The sequence below is a fragment of the Capra hircus genome, chromosome 2 (genome assembly GCF_001704415.2).
Source record: "Capra hircus breed San Clemente chromosome 2, ASM170441v1, whole genome shotgun sequence".
Lineage (NCBI taxonomy): Eukaryota > Metazoa > Chordata > Mammalia > Artiodactyla > Bovidae > Capra > Capra hircus.
In genome coordinates this window covers 82452040-82474418 of record NC_030809.1, presented here as the reverse complement: position 1 = coordinate 82474418, position 22379 = coordinate 82452040, and the positions used below count along the sequence as shown (strand labels likewise).

At 37.5% G+C, this 22379-nt stretch overlaps 1 protein-coding gene across 2 annotated transcripts in view; it reads right to left on the bottom strand.

Annotated features, from left to right (window-relative positions):
• KYNU (kynureninase) overlaps positions 1-18687 on the bottom strand; it is a 118105-nt gene extending 99418 nt beyond the window's left edge. The window contains exons 1-2 of one of the 2 annotated variants that reach the window (XM_005676180.3): positions 18455-18687; positions 10864-11044 (exon numbers count right to left, since the gene is read on the bottom strand). In XM_005676180.3, coding sequence (XP_005676237.1) covers positions 10864-11032 — 169 coding nt within the window. In that variant the 5' untranslated portion in view covers positions 11033-11044; positions 18455-18687. Of the gene's footprint in view, positions 1-10863; positions 11045-18002; positions 18036-18454 lie in introns of those variants that run through there. The other variant, XM_013969899.2, reaches the window with a different exon arrangement.

The following is a 22379-nucleotide window of genomic DNA, read 5'->3' as shown; positions in this document are numbered from 1 at the left end:
CTTGAACATCTGGAAGTTCACATCTGGATCCTGGCATGGAGAATTTTGAGCATTACTTTGCTAGTGTGTGAGATGAATGCAATGTGCAGTAGTTTGACCTGCCTCCTGAGAAATCTATATGCAAGTTAAGAAACAACAGTTAGAACTGGACATGGAGTAACAGACTGGTTCCAAATTGGGAAAGGAGAATGTCAAGGCTGTATATGGTCACCCTGTTTATTTAACTTATATGCAGAGTACATCATGGACTCTGAAGCTACATCCATGGACTGGATGAAGCACAAGCCAGAATCAAGATTGCCGGGAGAAATATCAATAACTTCAGATATGCAAATGACACCACACTTATTGCAGAAAGCAAGGAAGAAATAAAGAGCCTCTTGATAAAAGTGAAAGAGGATGGTGAAAAAGTTGGCTTAAAATTCAATGTTCAGAAAACTAAGATCATGGCATCAGGTCCCATCACTTCATAGTGAATAGATGGGGAAACAGTGACAGTGCAGATGGTGACTGCAGCCATGAAATTAAAAGACACTTGCTGCTTGGAAGAAAAGGTGTGACCAACCTAGACAGCATATTAAAAAGCAGAGAAATTACTTTACCAACAAAGGTTCATTTAGTCAAAGCTATGGTTTTTGCAGTAGTCATGGATGGATGTGAGAGTTGGACTATAAAGAAAGCTAAGCACTGAAGAATTGATGCTTTCGAACTGTGGTGTTGGAGAAGACTCTTGAGAGTCACTTGGACTGCAAGGAGATCCAACCAGTCTATCCTAAAGGAAATCAGTCCTGAATAATCACTGGAAAAACCGATGCTAAAGCTGAAACTCCAGTCTTTTGGGCACCTGATGTGAAGAACTGACTCATTGGAAAAGACCCTCATGATGCAAAAGACTGAAGGCAGGAGGAAAAGGGAACGACAGAGGATGAGACGGTTAGATGACACCACTGAATCAAAGCACATGAGTTTGAGTAAACTCTGGGAGTTCTTGATGGACAGGGAGGCCTGGCATACTGCAGTCCATGGGGTCACAAAAAGACAGACACCACTGAGTGACTGAACTAAACTGAAGTATTTGGTTACTGTTATTTAGAAAATCATTTTAAAAATGTGTTCTTATGAAAGAAAAGCAGAATTGTAAAGTATTTCGTCACATGTCTTCCAAAAGTGGGTTCCCCATTTTCTTTATTTTCCTTTTACTTGGTTGCATTTTTTCAAGTCTTAAAGCACATCTAATGACATCATAAGAGCATTCCATTGGCATTAGGTAAAGAAATACAATAAAGTATCAGGAAAGTACCTTTTATAATAAGAATGATGAGATAACATTCCACTCTCCAGCCCAATTCCATAAGATCTTTACAACATCAAAGACACATAGACCTTTAAGCTGTGAGCGGCTTAGCTTCTCTTGTGCCGGAAGAATGATAAGAAAATTTGGTATTGAAGTTTGGTGCTCTTGGCTGTCATGGGGTTCTGTATTAATTTCTAGAAACATACAACCTGTCAAAACTGAATTAAGAAGAAATAGACAACTTGAACAGATCAATCATTATTAGATAAAATGAGTTTGTAATAGGAAAAAACAAAACCAAATCAAAAGCTCCCAGCAAACAAAAGTGCAGGATAGGACAGCTTCACAAGGGAATTCTAGCAAAAATATAAAGGATAACTAATATCTATCCTTCTCAAACTATCCCCCAAAGTTGAAAAGAACACTCTCAATTTCATTCTATGAGTCCACAATTGCCCTGATATAAAAACTAAACAGACTACAAAAACTACAAAGCAAAAACTGCAACAACAACAAAAAAATGCAGATCGGTATCTTTGATGACTATAGATATAAAAGTCCTCAATGAAATATTAGCAAATGGAATCTAAAATTATATAAAAATGATCATACTCCATAATTGAGTTGGATTTATTCCATAGTCATAAGGATGGCTCAGCATTCACAAGTCAATGTGATGCACCACATTAACAGTAGGAAGGATAAAAATCTCATGACTATCTCAATAGATGCAGCAAAAATTTTCATAAAATTCAATATCCACACATGATTAAAAAAAACACTACTCTCATCAAAGCAGATATAGAGCGACAATATCTCAACATAAGTAAGGCCATTTAAGCCAAACTCATACTCAATGACTTATCACATCAGAAAGAATAAAACACGCAGAAAACAAAAAAAATAAATAGCTAAAATAGGGAAAGACCTATACTCTGAAAACATTAAGGAAGGAAATTGAAGGTGATGCAAATAAATGGAAAGTTATCTCATGAAGTTGAGCTGAAAGAATTAATGTTTTTAAAATGACCATGTTACCCAAAGCAATCTTCATATTCAATCCAATACCTATCAAAATACCCATGAATTTTTTCACAGAACTAGAATAAATAAACCTAAATTTCATATGAAATTCTGAAAGGCACCAAATTGCCAGCAGTCGAGAAAATAAACAAAGCTGGAGGTGTCACCCTCTCAGACTTCAGACTATTTTATAAAACTACAGTAATCAAAACAATGTGGTTTTAAACAAACACAGACATGTATCAATGGAACAGAATAGAGATCCCAGAATAGAGAATTGCACAAAGAAAACACTCCCTTCAATTCCTAACTCTTTGTTACAGCCCAGGAACCTTTTCCACATACCATACTTGAAGGGTCATGTATGGATGTGAGAGTTCGACTATAAAGAAAGGTGAGCACCAAAGAATTGATGCTTTTGAACTGTGATATTGAAGAAGACTCTTGAGAGTCCCTTGGACTGCAAGGAGATCCAACTAGTCCATCCTAAAGGAGATCAGTCCTGGGTGTTCATTGGAAGGACTGATGTTGAAGCTGAAACTCTCCAATATTTTGGCCACCTGATGAGAAGAGCTGACTCATTTGAAAAGACCCTGATGCTGGGAAAGATTGAGGGCAGGAGGGAAAGGGGACAACAGAGGATGAGGTGGTTGGATGGCATCATCGACTCAATGGACATGGGTTTGGGTGGATTCCGAGAGTTGGTGATGGACAGGGAGGCCTGGCGTGCTGCGGTTCATGGGGTTGCAAAGAGTCGGACACGACTGAGCAACTGAACTGAACTGAACTGATACTTTAAGGAAACAGGAAATATGTTGAACATAGGATTTCCAAATTGTTATCAGCTTCTGAATTTTTCTCAGTTACAGGATCCATTGTGTGTTCGCTGAATGTCTGGAGCTGATCTTCATTTGGCCAAGAGAAGTCCCTTGGTCAAAATGTTCATTATTTTGTGGACCTCAGATTCAGTCATGACTCATTGCTTTCCATCTTTAAATTATCAATTGTCATGTCAATTATTCTTGATTGTCTTGCTGATCATTGCTGATGATTTTCTGCTGTTTCCAAATAGCTTAAGTCCAAGTCTAGAGTCTTCTGAAATAAAATCATGAGAATGGATAAGATCCAGGTATGTTCATGGTCTGGGAAGAGTTCCTTTTCTGAAAATATTCATTGCATTTATTCTTTCTTCTAAAGTCAAGTTTGACATAAACTGGTCATTTTTATTCTTCAGGATATTTTCTGTATGTTTACAGTTTCTTAGCATACTGAAGATTTGGTATTCTGCCAAAATATGTATTTTGGAAATGATGCATTCATATTACTTTTCTTTGAGTAGGAGATATCAATTTGGACATATATTTTCATAATTTCTCAACAGTTCTCTTGCATATCTTGCCATTGGCCTCCAGATATTCCCTTTCATATTGTATTAGGGTACATCTTATTGAGCTCATTTTAGCCTGATTACATCTATATACTCTATCTCCCAGTAAGGTAGCTTTCTGTGGTACTTGGGGTTAGGACACATAAACTTTTAGGGATACAATTCAACCCATAACATCCTCCTTGAAGGTTCACTTGACTTTAATAGTCTAAGAACTCAAGAGTTTCAGCTTTCTACAAACAGGCCTCACCTCATTTGTCTGGAAATCTCATCTGTTGACAAAGGTTGTTATATGATTGATATAGAATTCATGATTCTGGATATTCGTTTGCTTCTTAGTAATTTCAGTGCATCAAAAATGTTCAGCACTCTGGACCTTAATTGCATATCCTTTAAGTTCATTCATATGTCTCAAACCTAATCCAAGAACCAATTTCATTTTTCCTTCTTAAATATAAATCAAAATTTCAACATCACTTCCAATTCAAAGCTTTCCGCATTACCACCTCAGGGTTGATCTAATTCAGAAAAGTATGGTTTGAAACAGAGGAATATGTTGACTGTAGTTTGTTCTTGTTCCTCACTGCTGCTACTTTTAATTTTGTAAATGGAATGGGAAAATAAGGTGAGAAAAACTTAATCTAGCTTTAGAGCCTTTATATTAGTAGATCTTTCCTTTATGGGTTACTTTTTTTTGTACTTTTTTTCTGTAGCAGTGCCTCTTGCTGGAGACTTCCTATATTTAGTTGCCTCAAGTAGTGAATGCACACTTCAGCTGATGTCTTTTGATCCTATTCACTGTCACTGCCTGCCACCTTTTTCAGTATATTTCAAGACCGTTACTGCTGTAGTTAAAATAAGCCAACAAGTAGCCCTCCCAGGTCAGGTGCTTTTGAAGTGATTTAAATTTTACTATATTTCACCAGGTTCAGCTACCTGAAAGGAAATATGCCCCTTAATATATTAATTATTGGCATTCTAATGAAGCTGTTTAAAATTTTTAGTTGTAACTATTTTAGAGTCTTTGAATAGAATTTTATGTCTTCAACATATATAAATTTTCTACTATAATGCTGTTCAGAAAAAGAACACTCAGTGTGTTTAGAACATCCAACTAATATTATTAGAGTAGGCCAAACAACATCCTAATTGCAAATATGTTGGTAGATACCAGTATTAGATATTATGTCTTTGGAAGAGATAGTCATTTTAAAATCATAAATATGTGGGTATAATACTCCTTATACCAGTTATTATAATCTATTCATGAAAGGTTAATTTTTAAGAATAATATATATATATAATCTGAAGAATCAATGCTTTTGAACTGTGGTGTTGGAGAAGACTCTTGAGAGTCCCTGGACTACAAGGAGATCCAACCAGTCCATCCTAAAGGAAATCAGTTCTGAATATTCATTGGAAGGACTGATGCTGAAGCTGAAATTCCAATCCTTTGGCCACCTGATGCAAAGAACTGACTCATTTGAAAAGACCCTGATGCTGGGAAAGATTGAAGGTGGGAAGAAAAGGGGACAACAGAAGATGAGATGGTTGGATGGCATCACAATGCACATGAGTTTGAGTAAACTCTGGGAGTTGGTGATGGACAGGGAGGCATGGTGTGCAGCAGTCCATGGGGTCTCAAAGATTTGGACATGACTGAGTGACTGAACTATACTGATGATCTTTATGTATTTCAATTTGTTAATAATGTATGTGCCAGTCTATCATATAGTCACATTTCAGAAGGCCTGGACATAATCCTCTTATTAAAAACAAAGCAAAACAATAACTTGTGGCTTCTAAGTGAAACAGAGCAATTATCAGTTAGATCCATTAAGTGCTAACTTGCTTAATGAATAATAAGCTATAATCTGCCTTTACCAATTAAGCTGGCTTTCATTGTTTTCTTTTTTCACACACACTTGCATATCCTCTAAGGAGCATGTAGCTGAAACAATATGTTTTTCCAAAGTTTTCATTCAGGAACTTGGAGTTAACTCAGGCCAGTTTGAGCTCAAACCAGTTAAAACTGGTTGAGATCACTGGGCATGTGGCAGCATCTGATAGGTGAACTTTTCATGTCAGAGGGCCAAAAAGTCCACTCTCAGGTCATGTTAAGCTCACCATTTTCTGAACATGTGTCCCATGAAGAAGAATGGAGCTCAGCTGTGCCTCTGCAGGATCATTACCTCACTTTTTCTTATCTCCAATTACCTTTCTTCACTCCTCCCCCATGCCTCAGACTACCCTGCTTCTTTATCTCATAGTATCGAAAACCCTTTGCCTTCAGGGAAGAGGATTTGAGATTTGCTCTCCTGTTTCCTTGCTTTGGAGAAGGCAATGGCATCCCACTCCAGTACTCTTGCCTGGAAAATCCCATGGACGGAGGAGCCTGGAAGGCTGCAGTCCACGGGGTCGCTGAGGGTCGGACACGACTGAGTGACTTCACTTTCACTTTTCACTTTCATGCATTGGAGAAGGAAATGGCAACCCACTCCAGTGTTCTTGCCTGGAGAATCCCAGGGACAGGGGAGCCCGGTAGGCTGCCGTCTATGGGGTCGCACAGAGTCGGACACGACTGAAGTGACTTAGCAGCACTTAGCAGCTCCTTGCTTCACTCTCTCATGAGTAACCCTTTTCTTGCTACAAATCTCAGCATCTCAGTGTTTGTCATGCTGCAGATGAACCTGATTTGGTAACACAAGGATAAAAATCATATTTTACACTCAGTCTTCCCTGCATATAGATGGGGTCATGGCAGGTAGGTAGGTATTTAATAAGTCTACTTCTGGGAGCTTTCTTCAAGGGAGAGCACACACACACACTTTCTTCTTTGACCCTATCTGCTCCTATTATTTGAAATATAGCTTGCAAAATGTTCTTCCCTCTGAAGGATAAGACCTTATTGGCTGCCTTCCCACTGGAGTCTGCCTAGATGACCCCTACTCATACATAGAGAAATCAGTCTCTATTTCTAGGGAGCAGATAGCCTAATACAAAAGAAAAGAGAAGGATACAAATAAGTCTTAACTGTTCCTCTCTAAAATGCAGAATACAACTGCCTCTAGAAGTTCAACATGTCTACAAAATTTAGCTTTTAATTAAGAGATACTCCATTGTTTTTCTTATGGATATTAGATATTTAAGTCATTATTAAAATCACGTGTGTGTGTGTGTGTGTGTGTGTGTGTGTGTTAGTTGCTCAGTCATGTCCGACTCTTTGCGACCCCACGAACTGTAACCAGCCAGGCTTCTTTGTCATGGAATTCTCCGGGCAGGAATACTGGAGTGGATTGCCATTCCCTTCTCCAGAAGATCTTCCCAACCCAGGGATCGAACCCTGGTCTCCTGCATCACGGGCAAATTCTTTACTGTTTGAGATACAGGGAAGTCTTTAATAAAATCACATAGTCCTAACTACGTGTCTTTTATATCTGGATAAAGCCTTTGTTTAACACAGTGTTAACTGTCCTTAAATAAAACAGTCCAGTTTATGTTGAAAAGCATACTTTCCCTCATTTTGTTTACTGTTACCTCCTACTCATCACTGTTCTGAGACTACCAATAGCTGAACTGAAGAGCCTGCATTATGTTATGTGAAAGCCCTGGATACAAACTCAAGCATGACAGTTTTCTATGTCAGTTTTATGTAGCCAGTGCTAAATATGACAAAGTAAGAATAAGAGTAGATCTTATTTAGATAGCTTAAATTTAACTTACTAAAGATGGTTGGCAGTGCCGAACTGAAGGAGCCATCAGGCTTATTTTCATCTCCATATTCTTGAGTTTCACTTCTTCACTTAATTCTTAACCTCTGTTCAAATATCATCTCAGCAGTGTTTCCTTCCCTGGGCCCCCTGAGTAAAATGAAACTCCTCCCACCCTCCCAGCCCTTATGACTCTTAGAGCACTACCTGACAGAGTACACCTAACATTGTTTGTAATTTTGTTTATTAGGTCTCCTCATACTAGAATAAAACATTCAGGAATGTGATAATGTTGCTCTTTAGTCCACTGATAAACTGTTTTGAGAATAGTGTCTCAAACAGATAAAGTAATTAATAAATATTTGTTGAAAAGATGAAACTTCAGACAGTAAGGAACTCCTAGAGTGAGAATAATGAGAGCAGAAGTGAATTAGTCTAACTCTCTGCGACACAACCCAAAGTGAGCTAGTGCAGATGACTGGATTCCCCTGAGTGTCTGATTTAGTAATTCTGGGGTGGGAACCAAGAACTGGCAAGTTCTGGTTAGTTCCCTGGTGATCTTCACATGCTGGTCAGAAGATCACACTTTGACAATAACTAATTTAGAAAAACTCTTGGAGTTAATGAAGTAAAACTTTGTATCATTCAAAAGTATACTTTCTAACAAATCAATTGTTCAAATTGATTGAATTTTTACTAAATCAATTCATCTTTCTTTATATATATATTTTTTAAAAATCAACAATAATTTAACCAAGTTTGTAGTTTTTAAGTTATTTTCTATTTATAAAAATGTGATACCCATAATCAGGATACTTGAGTCAGCTTTTAAGTATAATGAAGTGGTTACATATTCATTATTATATTTATCTGGGTTCTGATTAAATTATCTCAAAGCTTAGTAAAAGAGCCCTATCTTGATCTGTATTAAAATCAGACCACAGTGCCTCCCAGGATAAACACTGTGAGCATGTTTCAAGGCATGAAGGGGACTGTGTAAAGGTAACTAATAAATGTTTTGTTGAAAGTAAGTGACTCAACATGAGGATAAGAGTTATGTTAGTTAATAAGGCTTAAGTTCAGTAACAAAAAAAAATGATGAATTCAAAATAGCATTTTAACTTTCTGTCTATGCATTCATTTCAATAGACTTTTGTCCCTGAAAACCCAAATCCCTAATGGTAATACACTGAAGAAAGACATCTTAAGAAAAGAAAGATGACAAAGAAGTCAAAACTCCTATTGTATCACCTTCATTGTTGAGGAAATAGCCATTGTGTCTAGATGTAGCCATTATTTAGCATTATTTTCCAAGAAATCTCAGCCCTGGCTGCAGCTACCATGTACCACTGGCTATTTTCTTTTCTTATTCTTCCTTGTCTCTGATACCATTATCTACCCTCACTGGAAAGGCTTTGTTGCTTGCTTACTTTGTTGTGTCTGTTTTTCTTATCATTCATTAAAAGGAACAACATATTTTTTTAATAATGAGAAAATTAGAACTTGTAATAAATAGCACAAAGTTCTAGAACCTTGATTCCCAATTTATAGTTCAGTTGTGTGTGGAGGGCAATCATAAACTCTGGCACTCCAGGGTTCTGCTGTCATCCCTCATCTAAGTCAAAGAAAGTGAAAGTGAAGTCGCTCAGTCATGCCCGACTCTTTGGGACCTCATGGGACTGTAGCCTACCAGGTTCCTCTATCCATGGGATTCTCCAGGCAAGAATACTGGAGTGGGTTGCCATTTCCTTCTCCAGGGGATCTTCCCGACCCAGGGATTGAACCCAGGTCTCCTGCATTGCAGGCAGACGCTTTACCCTCTGAGCCACCAGGGAAGCATTCCTCATTTAGGGGCTCATTAAAGCCCCAGGTAGCCCAGAAGCTGCAGAGTGCATTGGGACAACAGGGCCACCCCATTTAATGTGTCTTAAGTGAGTCCTTGGAATTTTCAAGGACTTCCACACTATGTTCTGTATGCTACCATGTCCTTGCCTTCCCATCATGATAGAATATTCCTAGACTTAATTTCATCATTTTCACACATTAATATTCCTTTTTATCCCTTAAGTTTCTAAACAAAATGCACTTGCATTCTAGATTCCAGAAAGACATAGAAGATTTTTTTTCCCTATGATCTCAGATCACTCCACTTACAATCCCATTTTATCTGGTCTCATCAATGTCTTCCTGAGTTGATTGTAACCAACTTTAAAATGGAAATAAATCCTCCTCTTATTATGTGTGTGTGTGTGTGTGTGTGTGTGTGTGTGTGTGTGTGTGTTTGTCTGTGTGTGTGCACTCAGTCTTGTCCAACTCTTGCAACCCCATGGACTATAGCCCACCAGGACTCCTCTGTCCATGGGGTTTCTCAGGCAAGGGTACTGGAGTGAGTTGCCATTTCTTTCTCCAGGGGATCTTCCCGACCCAGGGATTGAGCTGCATCTCTGGTGTCTCCTGCAGGGCAGGCAGATTCTTTACCACTGAGCCAGCTGGGAAGCCCTCCTTTTATTGTATCCTTCCATAATTCTACAAGGTGCCATCCCAATTTGCATAATGAAATATAAGCCAAATAGGTAAGTTATGTGACCTAATCTCATTTTAAAATCATATTAGGTAATGCTGTTGGATTACAAGTATCCAGAATTGTACCTGCCACACTTAATTTGAAGAAAAAAGGAAATTAGACTGAATTAGAAAGTATGTGAAATCCATTTTGGTAGATCAGTTCCATTCAAACTGGTAGCCTTTTTCATTGACATAAAATGAAGCAAAGCCAAATACAAACTATTGGTTCATTTTTTTTAACCTGTTACCTATTTTTTTAAAGGGAACATCTTCCAAAATAAGTCAGTTTCTTTTTTTAAACAGAACATCTTCCAAAACAAGAACAGATTCAGTATTAAGTTTTTAAAAAGCAATATGCATTTCTTAAGCATTGATTTTATTTATTTATTAAGTAAGTCTTATACATGCCACAGCACACAGAGTTCGGTATCTATGTAATATCCCTCCTAATATATCCAAGTTCCAGAATAATATCCCCTCTTAGACTAATGCGCTGTCATGAACTAGGTACCAGAAGATAAAAGATATTCTAATTCTGTATTGAAAAGGAATTGTTTTGAGCTCTAAGTGAGTAAGAGAACAAGTAAATGTGTCTGCTATAATTTTCAATCAGGCATTCTATTGTTCAGAGAGCTAGACGACAATATAAGAACCCTCAAGTATTTTTCTTTTCAGCAGAGAAGAGGAAACATATAGGATCTGTGACTAAGTTAGGCTGACAGGTTGATTTAACGCCACCAGGAACCTGCTGTTTGCAGACATGATTGCAATGGCTCTATTATGTAACAGAACAATGATTTTCAAAGATTTGTGATAAACACATTCAGTAGAAAAAATAATAACAAATTGATTAAGGAAAGTAAAACCCTTTCCAGTGTTCTTACTTGGAGGCAGATCCTGCATTTTGGGAATATAAAAATGCTCCCTGAAGTGCCTCAGCTTGTCTTCTTCATCGAGGTGGAGAGCAACTCTCTCATCTGTTGGGTGACATCTAAGTTCAGATGCAATGCGTTGCAATGTATCAGCTGGTAACTCAAGAGGTGAAGGCTCCATTCAGGTTCTCCTCTAAAAATACATTAAAAAAAAAAAATCAAGCCACCATCATTTTTCTTCAGTAGAAAATTCGCCTTTTAGGTAAAACACCTTTTGTTTTAACTAAGTTTCTAGTCTTCCCAACCTCACAAATGATATAATTAACAATTGGAATTCAAACCCATGCCTGAGTTTTTCTTATGTAATGAAAATAATAGTAACTTCAGTTCCGTTCAGACACTCAGTCGTGTCCAACTCTTTGCGACCCCATGAATTGCAGCACGCCAGGCCTCCCTGTCCATCACTATCTCCCAGTGTTCACTCAAACTCACGTCCATTGAGTCAGTGATGCCATCCAGCCATCTCATCCTCTGTTGTTCCCTTTTCCTCTTGCCCCCAATCCCTCCCAGCATCAGAGTCTTTTCCAATAAGTCAATTCTTCACATGAGGTGGCCAGAGTACTGGAGTTTCAGCTTTAGCATCATTCCTTCCAAAGAACACCCAGGGCTGATTTCCTTTAGTATAGTAACTTATGGATTTGAAAAAGCTGAATTAGGTAATGATGCTCAAGACAAGGTCAGCTTTCAATAAATGTTAGCTCTTTCCATCTTTATTTTCTGAGAAATGATCCCAATTAATGATTTTCAAATATATATAATGTCGGCATCATTTCTTTAGATGTCTTACTTACTAGGAGGTGAGAGTAAAGAGGCTTTTTTGGAAACTGTAGAAGAGCAATGTTCCACTGAGCTCATCTTCCTTTTCTCTAGCTCTCCTCAACTCTCCCATCCCCAATAACTTTTGGATCATAGTTTTTAAAATAGTGACATATATACAATAGAATCCTAGCAAATTATTTACTGTGAATAAAAGCAACATCAATGAAAAATATTTAAATATTTTAAATAATGTTAGTGATTTTTTTCCCATATGAAGACCAATGAGATCTACTAACTGCTGATAATGAAATATTTCTCCTCTTTCACAATCATATAGGCCATCCTTGAACAAAACAGGGACCTCTGGTGTTACTTGAAACCACATCCTGCTTCATTTAATCATCATCTAACACTTCCTGCACTTTTGGAAAGAGAATTTAAATTTCTGAAAGGGATAAATGGCAATGGAGATTTCTATTTCTTTTTTCAAAAATATTAATATTTCCAAAAATTTGTTTTTTTTTTTTTTTAATTGAGCAAGAATTGTACAGGCATCCAGTTCAAGATGGCAGTGCAGGTATATACTGAACTCACCCACCCCCATAGACACAGAGTCTAGAGCCACATAGGCAGCAATGTCCTCTGAACAAAAAATGTAAATATTGGCTAAGCATCAAATACACATCAGAAAAAAACAAAGAGAAAATCACACTGAAGTGAGTAGAAGAGGCTAGGATACAGTCTGGCCTTAACATCCCCTCTTGCCTGTGTGGTGACCTACCTTCTGAAGGAAATCAAACCCTGGATCTTCTCCCTGAGGTGCAAAGGGTTTTGCTCCCACATCAGATACTTCAAATTTTAAGACATGTATTTAAGAGATAAGCCCCCAAAAGATAAAATTGTGAAAACCAATAGGGCTGAAGTCCCAAGGCACAAAAGAGTAGAAGCCTGAGTAAGCTCTTAATGGGCTTGGGTGCTCAAACTAATCTGTCCCAGGGCTTGGCTCAAAGGCAGCCAATTGTGCTTAGACTTAGTCAAGGAGGCTCATCTGCTTATATTTAAACTCCAGCTTGAGCAGTTGGCATCTAATTTAACAAACACATCTAGGAACCTGCTAGAACACTCTCTGCAGTTAGAGGCTGGTGGGTGTCAAGAAATTTTCTCAAGCTAGTTTTATCTAATACTTATACTATTGTTGACCCCATGTATACAGTATTTAATTTTTTTTTACTCCTTCAACAGATATTTATTGAACACCTGTACTATAGCCCCAAGCACTATAGAACAGCAGCATCTAACAAAGTATATAAATAGTGACTTTTGTTGAGTTCAATTTTTAGTGCAAGAAGGGAAAAATAAATAAATTAATATAACTTTAGATAGTTTCAAAAGCTATGAGTAGAGATAGCAGAGAATGGAATAGAGTCACTGGAGCATGGAATTGCTACCTTAGCAGGTGGGTGAAGTGCATCTCTCCTAGGTAAGGACATAGGAGAATTTCTTAATCCTGTTAGAAAGTCAGACATGTGAAGAAGACCTAGACCTGGAGGAAGATGATGAAATGTGCAAAGGTCCTGAAGTGTAGACAGGTTTGGGTTGTTCAACTCATGGAAGCAGAGAGAAGGGAAGACTATAATGTAGGAGAGGGGGAGGTGATAGTTTATCATGACGAGTCTGAAGGCCAGGAAGGAGTTTGGCTATTTTTCTATGTTTAGTGGGAAAGCACTGGAGCGTCTTGAATAGCAGAGTCATATAACTTTAAATAAAAAACATTTTTCTGCTTTTAATGAATTATAAGAGTGAACAAGAGATTATTTTAGTAGTTCAGGGGGAAAATGATAGTAAATTAAATGTGGTAAGGGGAAAAGAAGTGTGTGGATTTATGGTATATTTTGGAGAGAAAAGTAAAGAAAGCATCTCTGGCGAAGACAAGAAAGGGAGCGACCTTTAGCTTTCGGATCTGAGTGAATATATTCAAAGTGATGAAATAAGAAGTACCTAGGAAAGAAACAAATTCAGGAGGAAAATCAGAGTTATGTTTAGGACATGTTAAGTTTGAGATAATTATTAAGAATCCCAGGTAGAAATGTCAAGCATTGGATGTTTGAGTCTGTAGCTCATGAGAGAATTGAATCATGAGATATAAGTTTGATACTTTTCAACTCATAGACAGTACATAAAGTTTAGAACTCTTATGAATCAATGGAAACTAACAGAGATTGCAGTTCACTCATCTTTCTCCTATTCCTCACTCTCTCTCCTGCCACCCCACCCAACACACAGTGTTAGGCGATTAACGGTTGCATATCTCAATGTTTTACAATGCCAGCTAAGTAGGCATACCTCCTGTACTCTGTACTTAAATTCTCCTGCTTATTTGTTTGAAACTCTTCCTTTCTCAGTTGCCAGTGATCTCCCCTGATGAGTCATCCTTTATATTCAAAGGTAAGAATACTGAGCTTTAAATGTGTATGTTTTTCGGCTTTGGTGCTTGTTGTAGTTTTCAACTGCTCTGATCCATGCTTTTATAAGAATGTTAATTGATTTTGTTATTAATGTTTTTGGTTCTTTTAATACCTGACCATACTAAACTGTGAATTCCCAGGTGGCACAGTGGTAAAAAAATCTGCCTGCTAATGCAGGAGAAGCAAGAAAGAGACACAGGTTTGATCCCTGGGTCAGGAAGATCACCTACAGGAGTCCATAGCAGCCCATTCCAGTATTCTAGCCTGGAAACTTCCAAGAACAGAGGAGCCTGGTGGGTTAAAGTCCATGGGGTTGCAAGGAGTTGGACACAACTGAGCACATGCATACACACACTTTAGGGCTTCCTCGATGGTTCAAGGTGTAAAGAATCCATCTGCAATGCAGAAGATGCAGAAGTCGTGGGTTCAGTCCATGGACTGGGAAGATCCCAATCCACTCAGTGTTCTTGCCTGGAAAAATCCCATGGACAGAGGAGTCTGGAGGGTTACAGTCCATAACATTGCAAAGAGTCAGACATGACTGAGCACATGACGGATGGATGGACACCATATTAAATTAGTTGTCATCTTCATAAAACTTTCTATCTCTATGATTTTAACATCCCTTTGCCTAAAATATTCTACTTTTCCTTTTACATATTCAAATCCTGGTCACTCTTCTAGCTCTAGCTCAGATGTCATTGTTTTTCATGAGTTCCATCATGTTATCTGAGCTAAAAGTAGTTTTTTCCCCCCTGTGAATACCTGTAACACTTGTGAGCACAGCTCTTATAATAATACATTCTGCTAGTTACTGTAGTTATTTAGATACATATGTATATATGGGAAAAACATGCATGCCATGCCTACAACTTGATTTTATCTGCATTTCTAGCTATACTTTTCTGATGAAGGAACCTGACTTTTAAATAGCACTACTTCTTGACATCATCAATTGCCTAGTTACAGTAGATCAGACTTTTGCTGGACACTTGGTGCACTAAAGACAATGCACTATTTTATCAATGGTCTGTGAGTGACTTGCTCATAAAAGCTCTAGCCCAAAAGTCCTGATGATGTTTAGCTGAGTATATAATCCAGTTCTTTCAGGAATCTGAGCTGTGAGATATAGCTATTCATTCAGTTAGAAACAAACACAAATTTAAGAGAGAGAAGCAATAAAATGGTAGGGTTTGGAAGGAGTATTGTCAGAGTCAAACTGAACCACTGATTGTTACAGCATGAAGTGACTTCAAAGGCAAGTAAGAATCACTTAGTTACATCGATGGCAAGAGATCAAATAGCTATGGCTCCTGAAAAGGTGACAAGACAAGCCAATCAGGAAGTAATTGAATCTTTCTGTGCAACATACTATTTACAAGGCCTGAGAGGTTGCCTTCTTGGCTGTTCCAAGAATCCCATGAGCTGTTTTTCTGTCTACTGAGTATGTCTTTACTATAAGCTTGCTACTTACGATAGCTTGATTGAATTGCTGGTCTATTGTACTGAACTATATTTTAGTTGGGGGACTGAATCTCATGTACTTTATCTTTGCAGCCATCCCATTCCTGATCAGTGCCTTTAAAATAGAGTAATCCCTTAAACTGGCAATTGAATAAGACGCACAAAATAGTTTGGTGAATTATTAGACAGGATTAATGACTATTACTTTAGGAATACCCTTCTCATTTCAACCACAGGGGAAGTGATTTTAAAAAGATTTTTTTCAGTGGGACTCTGCATGATTTCCTTTGGAGAGTGAGCACTTTGTGAGTTCATCAGGGCTGACTCTAAACTCCAATGGGTTATGAGTTTGGGTGAACTCTGGGAGTTGGTGATGGATAGGGAGGCCTGGCACGCTGCAGTTCATGGGGTCGCAAAGAGTCGGACATGACTGAGCAACTGAACTGAACTGAACTGAACTGAAACAAATGTATATTCATTTTTTTTTGTCATATCCCCTGTAAAATTTGACTTTCTTTGTTTAACAAAAAAGATATTAATATTAACTCATGGGCCTCTTTATATTTGCTTCTTGTTTCATCCCTGTACCAGTTCTGAGGGGTTAGAGTCATTTTTCCCCCTGTTTTGAGACCAAACTCTAAAATCAATAGAATAGAAACAAAAATGAAAGAGAACAATAACAGAGCTCAAAATCTGGGACTGCACTTTGCCTGAGGAACTGAGGCAATGCCCTGTCATTGACAGGGCATGTGGGTGGAATGTGCAGAGAATAATTCCTGACACAAGGCTTGAACATTTCATTTCTTCCATCTAATTTTTTTATTCTTTTTGCAATGTTTCTTTGGCTCATTCCTTTCTTTTCTTAAATCCCTGTATTCACTCTCCAAAGCCCCACAGGCTATAAATCCATCTACTCTTTTTAATCAATCCTTTCAGTCCTAGTGAGGGCAAGGTTGAAGTCCACGCTTGCTTCTGAACCTGTCACAGCCTGAGTATCAAAACCTCACCTGCCCTGGTAGTAAGATACTTGATGGTGAAATTCTCTTTCCAGAAGAGCACTCAACAGCCCCCAACAGGAGTAAATAAATTCATAGCACCCTCACTCTAAGAAAGCAATTTATTAACTCATCATAAATGATTCCTGCTAAATTCTGCACTCACCTTGCCACTAAGTCAGTTAGTACTACACAAACCAGATGTTATGCCTTGTTTAGGCTTACCATTTGCAGGTAAATTGACATGCTCTGATAGTGAAATAAAGCAATTCAAACCAAATTTAAAACTTTCAAATTTTATATTTCATATATTTAGAGCTAATTTTATTTTAAAAGTGGTTATATACACAGATGGTCTTAGGCAAGTCACCTAAAATTTCCATGCTGCAATTTATATAAAACCGTCTTTAATTCTACTTCAAGAAGATCATAGGTAGGATCAAATAAGTAAATTTCTTTATAAAAAGATAAAAGTCTCATAAAATTTTTTTTCATATTAATACCTTGTGGTGGAAATTGCCATTTACCCTCTATGGAAATTTTGTAAATTGTGTTTTCAATTTTATTTAGACAGCTAAAATTTTATAGAAGAAACTTCTATAGTTATAAACACATTTTTGTGGAATCATGGAATTCAAGATCTCCTAGTTACCCACGAGTTCTCAGGTTAGATAATTAAATAAATTAACTAGTTAGCAAATTAAATAGTTAAATAAGTGACAGTCGATCCCTGGGTTGGGAAGATCCCCTGGAGAGGGAAAGGCTACCCACTCCAGTATACTGGCTTGGAGAATCCCATGAGCTGTATAGTACATGGGGTTACAAAGAGTCAAACATGACTGAGGGACTTTCACCTCACCCAGTGGTTAATCTTTACACAGTTTCAGATTTCATGCCTGAAATGAGCAAATTATTCACATGAGTTTGAAGTTTAGAACCTGGCAAAGCAAATTATAAAGAAAGTGTGTAGCTTGAGAAAGAGAGTATTATTTAATATATGTGCACAGAACAATGTTCTTGAAATGTATTGTTGTCCAAGGAATGAAGAGACATCACTGACACAGTTGCACACTTTAAGCTTATATGAATTACATGCTGAGTTTCAAGTTAATAAATTCAAGGCATTTGGTCCAATATTACTACCTAAAAAATACCTCTCCCTTCTCAAAATAAAAACAGGAAAGAAATATGCAAACTCTTTTAACTATACACAAAAAAATATTTCAACTTTCCATTCTTAGGCAAACATTTCACAAAGTGAAAGAGGAAGAAACCTTATTCAGGAAATAGACGTTTTTACTTCTCTAAATAAAATTGAATATAATAGCAACATAAGACAAAGAGAGTCCCCAGAAAACACAGGATCTAAAAAGCTTACTTCAGGATCTGAATCTTCATCTAATCTTACCATTTAAACTCAAGAAATGGCAGTCCACTCCAGTATTCTTGCCTAGAGAATTCCTTGCCTAGAGCCTGGCAGGCTACTGTCCTCAGAGTCGCAAAAAAGTTGGACACGACTGAGTGAGTATCCACACCACATCAAGATTAACTTATTCAACTATAACTATATTATAGTAGATGAATTGCAGGGTACTATTGACTTTGATACTTTTCTACTATATATATATATATTAATCTCTTCATTTAACCCACAGGGTTAAAGGGTCTTTAATGGTAAAGACCCTTAGAGTGTTGCACTATTTTTATGAAAATAATTTGGAGGAAAAAAAAAGAAAGAGAAGAATCTAGCAGAAGAAACTGCTAAAGCATTATGACAAGAATTCTAGCAGAGAGAATATCCCTTTAGAAAAATCACTGAATGTATATTTGTGTAGAGTCTATCAATGTCTCAGAACTTACCAATTAGGATTCCTGTGGGGTCCACAGCTCCCAGTGTCTCTCTTCAGCCAAACGAAAGGTCTCAAGAATAGCTTACAAATATAGGCTAGACTTCTGAGTGAGAAAGTCAAAGCACTTCTGCTTAGACTCCACCCTATGGGGAAATTTGTGAGCTAATTTTAGTTCTTCCCACTCATGTGTATTCTGACGGTAAATCGTCAGTCACTGACAGACATCTAAACAAAATTGCTCCTGCTCTGTATTTCAAACACTAGGGGCTCTGCCTAGGGCACTGTCCCCTATGAAGCTCTGCCCTTTAGACTTAGGTAAACACTTTCTTGTTCACTAAGATCTTTGGGAATGTGAACCATATCCTATAATAATCTTGTAGAGTAAATGGATTATCCTCTTTTGCATGTGAGCCGAACTAATTAGTTTGTCCATGAACTAAATTCCCAAATTCACATTCCTCCTTGCTTTGGGCTATGAAATACACTAAGGACTGGAGAAAAGTTATTTCCTAACTCTGGAGGTAATCCAGAAAATTTGGATTTTGAGGTAGTACCTCACTGTCAAAAGCATTGTGAGTTTCTAGTCTGAAAACAGAGTTTGACACTTAATGAATTAACATTTTAGTTGAAAGTTTAATATTGGCCTTCAATTCTAGGATATACTTTATTGCCTAATAGGTGGAGATAGCAATGGCAACCCACTCCAGTACTCTTGCCTGGAAAATCCCATGGGTGGAGGAGCCTGGTGCCTGCAGTCCATGGGGTCGCTAAGAGTTGGACACGACTGAGTGACTTCACTTTCACTTTTCACTTTCATACATTGGAGAAGGAAATGGCAACCCACTCCAGTGTTCTTGCCTGGAGAATCCCAGGGATGGGGCAGCCTGGTGGGCTGCCGTCTATGGGGTCGCACAGAGTCGGACACGACTGAAGCGACTTAGCAGCAGCAGCAGCAGCAGGTGGATTTTAAAAAGTCCTAAATCATCAATTTAGATGGCTAACAAAACAATTAAGGAAGAAAGTTAGAAGATCATGTGGAAACTAGCATAGGAAACTGTAAATGGAAATTATTTCTTTAAGCTTGTGGGCTATCTATTATTCTACCTTCATTATCTCTTTATGTTTATTCCCAATCTTGGGTCTTTTATTGTACATTCTTTTAGGTATTAAAAACCATGGGCAAAATGTTTCAGAATTAAGAGCAAAGATAGAGACTGGGACTAAATAATTAAATCACTTGTATTTACTGAGATTACTGAGATATATGAAAGCAATGCATGTAGAGAGCCAATGTACCAAGACACACAAGTTAATAAGTAACACATCTTTAAAAAAAAAAAAATTCCAGAACCAAAGCATTGCCCTCCAGTGTCCAAGAAATGGAGATAAAAGACATACAAAATTACTTTTGTACAAGTAATTGTACAGTGAAAAGAAAATATGTTTTATCATATGAATCTTATTATTAAAATAATACTATAGAGTAAGAAGAATGTCTTAATTTTATTAAGCTGGAAGAAGAAAACTGAATCCAGAGTATTTTGTATTTTTTCTATTTCACTTATTCCTTGTACTGTAAGAATGTTAGATAATTTGCCAAGTTCTAATATCCAGGGAGTGAGTCTGAGGGTGAAGTCTGTGTCATTTTTGGTAGAAAAATTATACTGCTTTTTAACTACAGGAGAAACATATAGATACATACAAAAGTAGAGATAAAGTGTCTTGCTTTCACACTTCTTCTTATAAAGTTTTTTAATAATGGTAAAGACCATTCCATCAAAATATTGTCTTAAAAACTATTGTTTAACATAGCCACTTTTAAAGAACTCATTTGGAGGTCTAATCTATCAACTTATATTTTATAAATTTGTCTTTTTAAAAAAATGTTCCCTTCATTCATTTTTAAAAAGTATTAAGCATATTCTTTGTAACTGGTGATATAATGGTTCTCCATTATAAAATCTTTATAATATTCACATTGTTGTTTAGTCATTACATCATGTCTTACTCTTTGTGACCACTGTAGCCCTCCAGACTCCTCTGTCCATGGAATTATCTCAGCAAGAATCTTGGAGTATATTACCATTGCCTTCTCCAGGGAATATTCCCATAAGCACCTGAACGTATAAAGGGCTGTGAGAAAACAAGTTGTAGGGGAGTGGTGAATGCAAGATCCACTGCAGAGCCAGCTGTAAAGGGAAAAGAGAGAACAGAATGAGCTTATGTTTCTTCTTTCTTGGAAACTGAAAGAAGAAACATGTTGCCAGGTTAAACTGTTGTACCAATTCAGAGCTGTCTACTAATTTCCGTGTATGACATCTCACCTACAATATATGTTTCTGAAAAACAAAGAGTTTGATTTTATCCTCCTCTGAGATTGCTCATGAATAAAGCTAAGAAAATATCTGTTGAATTTTTTTTCCAGAAGTTGATTCAGTTGTTTCTATCAAAATTCATGATTTGGAATATGAGATTAATTCTCTTCTCTCAAAAACTAATTTTTAAACTGAACTTTATCTTTACTCTTCAGGGCTTAATCACTAAGACTGGACCAGTGCCTGACAGAGTGTGGCACATTATTCCTGTAAGAATCCAAGGGTATAGATCCAATTATGAAACTATTATGCTAAATGTTCAATAAGTAAAAATGAGTATGAGATTGAAGACAAAGATGCTGGTCCAACTATTAGAAGTGATCTGTAGAAATAAAATATGACCAACATAGACAGCCTATTAAAAAGCAGAGACATTACTTTGCCAACAAAGTCTGTCTAGTCAAAGCTATGGTTTTTCCAGTAGTCATGTATGGATGTGAGAGTTGGACTATAAAGAAAGCTGAGCTCCAAAGAATTGATGCTTTTTACCTGCAGTGTTGGAGAAGACTCTTGAGAGTCCCTGGACTGCAAGGAGATCCAACCAGTCCATCCTAAAGGAAATCAGTTCTGAATATTCACTGGAAGGACTGATGCTGAAGCTGAAGCTCCAATCTTTTGGCCACCTGATGCGAAGAACTGACTCATTAGAAAAAACTGTGATGTTGGGAAAGATTGAAGGCAGGTGGAGAAGGGGATGACAGAAGATGAGACAGTTGGATGATATCACTGACTCAATGGACATGAGTTTGAGTGAACTCTGGGAGTTGGTGATAGACAGGGAGGCCTGGTGTGCTGCGATTCATGGGGTCACAAAGAGTTGGGCACGACTGAGCAGCTGAACTGAACTGAATTGTAGAAATAAAAGAGAACCTCGGGGGCCAGGTAGGATGAACTGATAAACTGCAGTCTCAAACTCATGTGTGGAAGTATAGCAGAATATGCTACCCCAAAAAATGATTGTAGGAGTTCAAGATGTTGTTCAGTTGCTCAGGGTCTTTCCCAATGAGTCAGCTCTTTGCATCAGTTGGCCAAAGGTTGGAGCTTCAGCTTCAGCTTCTATCCTTCCAATGAATTTGCAGGGTTGATTTCCTTTAGGATTGACTGGTTTGATCTCCTTGCTGTCCAAGGGACTCAAGAGTTTTCTCCAGCCCCACAGTTTGAAAGCATCACTTCTTTGGCACTCACCCTTCTTTATGGTCCAAATCTCATATCTGTACATGACTACTGGAAAACAATAGCTTTGAGTATACAAACTTTGTCAGCAAAGTGTTCTCTGCTTTTTAATGTGCTGTCTATGTATCACCACAAACATACCACTGTGGTATATTGACTAGTTTGAGCTGTAACACTTGAAAAACAGCAAATGCAGGGAGATGTCTGTGAACTCCTTTTAAACATGGATCTGAAAGGAATTTGGTTTTCATAAATTTCCTTCTCAGAAGTTGGATTAACCAGGGAAGATTGATTCTTATCACAGAAGATACCAGAAGTTCATACCACACCAACAAACCTTCTCACTTTTTCTTCTAAGGGTCCATTGATGTTTCCTAAAAGTCATTT